The sequence below is a fragment of the Nanorana parkeri genome, unplaced genomic scaffold (assembly GCF_000935625.1).
Source record: "Nanorana parkeri isolate BGI_ZX_2015 unplaced genomic scaffold, ASM93562v1 scaffold713, whole genome shotgun sequence".
Classification (NCBI taxonomy): Eukaryota; Metazoa; Chordata; class Amphibia; order Anura; family Dicroglossidae; genus Nanorana; species Nanorana parkeri.
The window spans coordinates 612,577-621,065 of record NW_017306981.1 but is presented as its reverse complement, the minus strand read 5'-3'; the positions used below and the strand labels follow the sequence as shown (position 1 = coordinate 621,065).

Genomic DNA, 8,489 nt, shown 5'->3' with positions numbered 1-8,489 from the left:
GCACAGCCCAGCAGAGACCCCACCAGGCCACCAGAGACTCTGCACAGCCCACCTGAGACTCTGCACAGCCCACCTAAAACTTTGCACAGCCCACCAGAGACCCCCACCAAGCCACCTGAGACTCCGCACAGCCCACCTAAAATTTCGCACAGCCCACCAGAGACCCCACCAGAGACTCCACACAACCTACCTGAGACACCACACAACCTACCCGAGACACCACACAGCCCACCTGAGACACCACACAGACCACCTAAAACTTTGCACAGCTAACCAGAGATCCTACCAGGCCACCTGAGACTTTGCACAGCCCAGCTAAAACTTCGCACAGCCCACCTGAGACCCCACCAGGCCACCTGAGACTCCGCACAGTCCCCCCCCCCCCCCCCCCCCAGGGAAAAAAATTATCTACGGCCCTGCTCTCGGTGACACATCTGAAGGAAATCTGTATAAAAAGAAATACAGGGAAGCTGATGACTGTCTGTGACTTCCACATTTTCCCAGTCACTGACCTGACACAAGCATGCAACATGTAAAGTCAGAGTGAAGTCATAACTTCGAATCTGCATACATGTTCTCAGACAGTAAGTAAGAAATAATCGCTAAAGTGATTTTTTTTTTTCTTTCAAATACTATGGTTCTGCCAGTTAAAAACCTGGTCAAGGTCAAAAAATATGTCTTTCATTGTCTGATCAAAGTTTATCCCAGACTGATGAGCTGGCATTTAAAATTATTATTGGGAACAGTCCCTAGTCATGGGAACCTGTGCAACTTTAGGATTTTAAGCCATTGGAACATCCTGATTACCAAAACAACAAAACATGTAAAGTCTTTAACACTTCCTGGGCATTAAAACAGCACGTGAATAGGAAGTGCCACTCATGGTATTGTGACTACAGCATTGATTGTACCTTGAAAACCGTTTTCATCTAGCGTGACGTAATGGCTAGCATTAGAAAAAAAGATATGGCGCAAAATATTTACTCCTAACTACTCTACTGTAGTAATATTATGGCAGGACAAGGTTGCGATACACCCAAACATACACATCATATCTCCAGCTTCTAATGCTATTGAGAGTAATTGCACATGTTAATTGCTGTTTTGGTACGATAACAAGCATGCACCTGGTGCCTTTTATTATCTCTACACAACGAAGCTTTATTCAGGTATCTCAATATCATGGAAAATGTATTACCAGAATAGCAATTCACCTCTAAATTGCCCTTTCATTTGCCCGTCACCCTCTTAGATTAGTAGCATTTAACAATTTATTACATTGACATATGTGTTTTGAAAAACAAATCTCTTATTTCTGCATAGCTGAAACTCAGCAGCTGCATCTAAGGGTATGTCTGTAAATTGCTCTTCAAACAAGGAGTAATTGGGGTAAAAGGTCAATGGACTAGTAACTGCTATGACCTATTTGCCTAACCAGCTTCCCAATGTATTACTTGTAGAATAGGTATGCTGTAATGCTGTGTGCTACACTTAAGCACTTCCAAACCTCAGTGTTCTCAGAATAGAAATCATACTAAAGAAAATTGTATCGTGTGTATGTACAAAGCGTGATCTGAATGTTGGTGTAGAGCGGGAAATACCAACAGTGTGTGAAAACATATATTTGAAGCCTTTCCTGGCTGTCTCCAGCCTCAATAATTTTGAAATCACTGACCCAGGATATGCATACAGATCAGGAAAGTCATAACTCCTGATCTGTATACTTATTAGTCAGGTGATTTAAAAAGTACTGAAGCCAGCTAATCAGCATGTCAGCCAGGGAACTAGTATTTTCAAAAGAAGAAACTATACAGGGCAAAGCTCCAAGTCACAACCGGGCCAAGGACACTTATCCCACATCTGATGAGACAGTGCTGCTCTAATCACATAGCTAAAGCACTGTCATATGGGAGGAAGGGGACCAAGTGACATGCTCATCCATTTCCAAAGTGCAGTATATAGTCTTTGTTTCCAACAGTTTAACAGACCACAGAGTAGAGAAGAAAAGGCAAGTGCGTGCTGATGGGGGAGAGGCATTGAAGAAAACCTTTGCTAAACTATAGGAACTTAAAGGCTCTCCAGGAGAAATAGAAATTTGGAAACTAATAGTGTAAACTCAAAGAATATCAGAGTTGATCTAACCTGTCCAATATGTTACATAAAACAGCTTAACAATCTGAGTTCACAACAAAATTGAGTCCCAAGTTCAGGGGATCATGGTGATAAAATAACAGACGTTGATGTGTTCCTCTTACCTTATAACCACCAATCCGATGCTCTTGCTTGAATTCCTTTTTGTTTTTTAGCCACCTCATGGTAGGGATGGGGTTTCCACCAGCTGGACAATGTAACTTTACTGTGTTAGCAGCTGGGACAGCATGAAGTTTCTTCTCCATCTTCTTTGGGTTTGTCCAGTATGGAGCCCCTGAAAGCAGAGAAAGGTATAAATGAAAGTGGTACCTTAGCCAGGCTTCATAATGTCAGAGGTAATGAAATAATTAACATTAGGCAGATCAATATATTTATTAATTATTTGTATTTTCATTTCACTAGATCTGTAGAAAGAGTACATGCAGTGCGATATTTGCTATGGATTGCATGAGAGTCTAAAGCTAAAACCATATTAAATCATACTATTGTGATGTACTCTCTATATTTTCTAGTCAAACCTCTATGCTCATTAAGGAACAGATTGGGGGGGTCATTGTTAGCAATTTATTTGTACCTTGTTGGTTGGACTATACCTTACACCTAGCAACCCTTGCTCCACAATTGAAGCTTATATTTATATCCAAGTGGTGTTTATATCCAACATCTGTTTAAGAGTTTATATTTTCAATCAGCCATATTATTTATAACACTACAAGTTCTCTTAAAGATAGTTTGTAAGGCCATGCAAATCAGACATGATAGCAATGACTTTTCTGATATACCCAATGGGTCCCTTTAGAGTATAGGCAAAGACAGGACCGGGCTCTGCAGCTGGAACTAGAAAAATTGGATTTAAAGTGTGTGGCTATATAACGTATGAGGTACATACTCCGCAGTACTGTCACTGATGGGGATGGGCTCGGGCGAGTTCGCAGCTCCACGTGCCGAGCCCACCAGGAAGCTGAGAGCGCCAAATCACAGGCACAGACATTTCCCGATCTCTGCAGCTGCGGACCGGGAAAATGGAATGCATAGCTAGAAGTGTGTTTTACATATTTTTTTGCTTGAATACATACATATTGCACCCGCCCTCTGCTGCTGTCAATCACTAGAAGGGGACATGATGGAGAACTTCAGGTCCCCCTCTGCTGATTGGCCGCATCAGAGGGCGGGTGCAATAGCTAGTTTGCTATTGGCTTTTTCAAAGTGAAATAGCCAATAGGAATCTAGCTATGCATTCCTATGGTGGGTTTTTTTTTCTGACTTGCGGCGGTCCCCGATTTAAAAAAACAAACAAAGCAGAGAAAGGTCCTGACCTTTCCGGGAGAAAGTGTCTCTCTCCCGGCAGCCGGGGGCCACTAGACGACCCCTGGCAAATTGTCATTCGACCCCCGAGGGGGTCCCGACCCACAGGTTGAGAACCACTGCTTTAGAGTGTACTTAACTAAAATTAAGTCATTAACAGAATTAAAGTGAACTACATATACAATGTATGTATTTTTGTCACAATCACGTTGCATACACTTTAATTCCTACCTAAATGTGGAGCTGTAGATTTAATAACATTATAGAAATTCAAATTTACATCCTGGGGGTCACAGGTGGCCTACTTACTTATATTGTTGTTGTCATTAATGATGTTCTCTGAGACATCATTGTCACTGTCATCTTCGTCATCTCCAGAAGAATTCGCTTCTGAAAGAAATATGCATGATGCAATAAATGTCTATGATCACAGAAACCATACCAGGTAAAAAAAGAGCAATGTTCTAATGCAGAAAAACTACTAAAAAATAATCCAAAAACTATCAGAGAAAAAACTAAGCAATCATTTCTATGCTCTGAAAACCGTCAAGGCTTCCAGAGAGATTTCTGGGATATCCTATCAAGCTGTGGTGTTTGCCAGAACAAATTCTAAATGGCTTATGAATCTATACTCGACTCCTGGCATAAATTGACACCGGAGGGCTCTTTTTTATGCCTCCAGGCAGCTTTCAAAAGACAAATTGTTGGATACAGCCCATTGTTTGCAACACAATGATGATGACACACGGTGCATTATGGTCTGATAGGTTACACTTCCATTCTCCAGTCAGTCACTCACCTGTGACATTCACAAGGAAGAAATGAGTATTGCTCTGGGTGCCTTTATGAGCTAAGCAGGCATACAGCCCTGAATCCCTGAGGAGAGTCTCGTTTATCAGCAAGTAGTTCATGACAATCACCGTCCTATTGCCGGATTCTAATTTCACCCCATCCTTAGTCCAAGTCACCAGGGAAGCATCGTTGTATGGACAGCGCAGATCAAGAGGCTTGCCGGGAGTAATCGTTAAAACGTCTGGCTGAGAGATTTGGTATTTGGTTGGAGGTTCTGCGTGGAAGGATAGAGGGGAAGCGGCAGGACAAAAAAGGAAAGACACCAAATGTCAGTAAAGCACCCATAGCAAATCCATTCTCAACAAGCAGTAAAGACCTGACTTGCTGATATACAAGCTATGCAGAAATATTAGTGAGGTTAAACACATCATGCATTACAGTGAAAGCAACACCAAGAGCTTAGGTTAGGATACAATACTTTTAACCAATCAACATGTACTTAGTACCTCAGCCTAGAATTATTTCGCTTTCTGCAAATGTTGGTCTGAAGATGCCCATGCATGGGCAGACTGACATTTTAGAGTTTATCCAATGGTCACTGTCAATATTCCTCTGTGGGCAATCTATTGAGTAGTGGTTTTGGAAGCACTTGTCATCAGTTGACCTCTTTATTGTCATATTCGGCTGCAATCCTTTAACATTTGTACAGGTCTGAATACAGCACTTACAGCAAGAGGGAATTCTATCACAAATGCACTATGTGGCACAATGACCATTAATATGACTATTCAAACCCAGTGCATTCTGCCGCTCAAGCTTTCATTCTGGTTGGTCAAAATAGAACAAACCCTCCATGTTTGGATCACTGTAAAGCTAAAAAAAACAAAAACCTTGGTTGGAGAGTGTGTAACCAATAGATATTTTGTCATTATCAACAAATGCTCTGAACATGTAAAAGACAAGCATTACATCACCGCAGTTATCAGTTCTGCTGCTCCTGCCTCCTGCTAAGCACGTTAGTTAAAGTACCATCTGGTTTGGTTATATGGGCAATGTAATGAGAACCTGGGATGTATCATCTTTGGGTTCCAAATTAAATTGACTGCAGCTTTCATGAGCATGCCTTCGCTACAGCTATACAATGCTGCATATTTGTGAGCTGATATGGTTTTCCCTTACCGCTCTCGCTTTCACATTAACCCTTTGTAGCCAGGAACTGCAGGCTTTCAAATTTTTTTTTTTATTAACTCCAGCTGACACAAGAGAAGTTCCCTATATTGTAGAATTCAGTAGCAGAGAATTGTGCTCCCAATTTGCATGCATGCCCATAGAAGGAGACAGAGGCGAGTGTGAAGCTTGCACCTTCTAACAGAGGAAAAGAGTAAATATAAAATAAAGTTTTATAGAGAGTGACAAATCATACATACATCTGCCATGTTTTTTCCTTGACAGACTAGAAAATGAATCTACAGAGGAGCAAGTTATGTATAGAATCTCGGGCTTCTTTTTTTTTTTCAAGGATGAAGGGATGTTTACAAGTGCAATTTTCTCATACTTAACATTTTTACTGTGCTGCGGCTCCAAGTCCTGTAAAATGTTATTTTTGTAAAAAGTGACACACTGTTATACCATCAAAATCTGAAACTAGCACTGGGAATATGTTCATGGTTTGAGGCCCCGGGCTTGTGTAAAAAGGCCTTGCAGGTTCAAATAATCATCACTGGCCCGCTAAACCACCTTGTTTTTTATTGTATTTTAAGGTTATTCGGGAAAGCAAAAAACGTGCAGCAACCATTTACCAATCGGGTTTTGTTTTTTGCTGGTCTACTAATATATGATTAGTTGTTACATCATCATTGGTCTTTATACTGCTTTACTGAACAAATCCCAATTCATTATGGTCTGTGCTTTTTGTAGCCAGTTTAAGTACACACCATATACCATAGCAATGAAAAACACCTCTCTGATGAGACGATATGGTTAAAGGAAACCTGAAACATTATATGAAGACTACCATTTCTGGCCTCTTCATCTTAAAGGATAATGACTTGGCTGTGAGGTTTTCAGCTGGCTGGTATTTTACCAACCTGGGCAATATTTTTAACAGGGAAGAGATCAGTAGGTAGTTATTTTTTTCTCCAGAATAGACGGCAACCTTACTTGTCATGTTGATCCAGTGGCTTTAATACTAGCTACTTAATATACATGGAACAGGAAAGCAGATTAGCAGTTAGGATTACACTCTGACTTCTAATCTGCAGCCTTGTTCCTCGTCAGGGACCTACAAAGTACTAAAGCCAAAGGCAGCGGCGTAACCAGAGTTATTGGCGCCCGGGGCTACAGCAGCTAGGAAACCAGTATTTCCAAAATGTAGCCAGCAATGGTAGTCCTTTTTTTCTCACTATAGGTTCCATTTAATAAGATCATCACGGTCGTTACTTTTTAGGAGCTCAGCTAAGAATCAAGGGTGCATCCCAAGACAAGGAAAATACCTGTACACTCTGTACTTGGTCATGGCTGGCCTGCTCTGAATGCACAGCGAGAAGCCAGCTATACAGTATGACAATGTTTACATAAGGGTGTTTAAACAGGGCTAGGTCTTGTGTCTCCATCAATCCACAGCCCCCATTTGCAAGTTCAGGCACAAACGTTACATGGCCTCCACAGGACGGTGACATTTCAAATTCAGTTTAAACAGAGAAAAACGCGATGTCACATTCTATATTCTTTTATTATTATTTCTAAACTTTCTGATCACACTAAGTGCCATGAGCTATTAGCGATAGTAATAATTACCAGGGGTTCCCTGAGAACATGAAGTTATTTCAAAGGTTACTCAGTGTAAAAAGTTTGGAGAAAGCTTGGTCTAAAGAAACATGTCCCTGTCTCCGACATGATCCAGCTAGCACCTGTCATGGTAAAGAATCATAGCTTATATCTCCAACTTGCTTTTGTGCCCACAGCAGGGCCTGTATGGGTTAGTGTACCCTCTGTTCATGAGACAAAGCTGGCCACAAGTTACAACTTGCTTTTACAATCTTTACCAATGGTATATTGGTATATTTATGGTATATTTACCTATTATGAAGTTCAAAGGCCTACTTGAATTAATAGAAGTTAAATAATTTTTTTAGGTAAGCCCCAATCGCTATAAGGTGGTTGGTAAATATAAAGAAGATGGTAGAAGATTATCCAATCTAATTGTAATATTTGTGACCTGAGAGATAAAATCTCATATGGGCAGCACAAACACTTTTACATTCAACTTAAAGATAAAGCAACATGTGACTGATTTGTTTGCACCAACCAGGCAGAAAACAGGTTTGGAAGGATTGCAGAATAAAATATATTATAGCTCCCAGTATACTGGATAGTTTTTCTTATTTACGCAGAAAAACATTGCTAATCGTACACAGAAACACATTGCTGAGTTTAGAATGGACATTCTGTGGCCACAAAGTCAATGCAGTGACTGTTAAATGACTGGACATCTAACTATGGATAGTAAGCATGATCTGGGAAGAAGGCTGATTTGAGAAGCCTAGGGAAAGAACACATTTGTTTTGGCATTCTACTATACAAGCAGATTGAACCCACATCCAATAAGTCATTTCTTTATTTTATTTGTATTTGTGTTCATGACTTTGACACTAGGTCATTTTACAACTAAGGTGTCTGCATGGCAGCTGTTCTTGGAGGACAGCACCAGAATAACTCTGTATTTGCCAGCACCTCCCTGCTATTTATATTCTGTACACAATATTCAATTTTATAAGCTTTGGAAAAGGGACAATTGCAAGGGATAACTTAAGAACTCTTTAGAATAACAGGTTATTTTACAATTGGCTTTACGAAAGGGCAGACCAATGCAAATGCTAGCACGGTCTGTTCATTTGGCTTACAAAGCATGCTGGGAAACGTGGCCTACATGAGTGTAAAAGCTGAACTGCAATGTGCATTTCATTAAGTGTTTAAAAGCTAAATTTTTCTTACAGTGGAGTAAAAATGAACACCAAAGTAGAAAGCCCAAACCCCTCTAAAAGACATAGACTGCGCATGGTCAGTTCTATGCTGTAAACATGGGAACCCTGTGCCAAGTCTGTGTGACCGGTAGCCGTGACTGCACTCATTTATAAGGAAGGTAAAAATACAAAGAAACACTTGGATTCTTTCAGCTTCTGGTTTCTATTTTCTCATTTTCTTGAAGACTTCCATACTCTTCTATATATATATATATATAT

At 40.5% G+C, this 8,489-nt stretch overlaps 1 protein-coding gene across 5 annotated transcripts in view; it reads right to left on the bottom strand.

The window, feature by feature from the left end:
• The window catches only part of FGFR2 (fibroblast growth factor receptor 2), a 60,474-nt gene that overhangs the window by 46,929 nt on the left and 5,056 nt on the right, over positions 1 to 8,489 (bottom strand). For 4 of the 5 annotated variants that reach the window (XM_018563959.1, XM_018563960.1, XM_018563961.1 and 1 more), the window contains exons 2-4: positions 4,256 to 4,522; positions 3,766 to 3,846; positions 2,256 to 2,425 (exon numbers count right to left, since the gene is read on the bottom strand). In XM_018563959.1, the coding sequence (XP_018419461.1) occupies positions 2,256 to 2,425; positions 3,766 to 3,846; positions 4,256 to 4,522 (518 nt within the window). The remainder of the gene's footprint in view (positions 1 to 2,255; positions 2,426 to 3,765; positions 3,847 to 4,255; positions 4,523 to 8,489) is intronic. The other variant, XM_018563962.1, reaches the window with a different exon arrangement.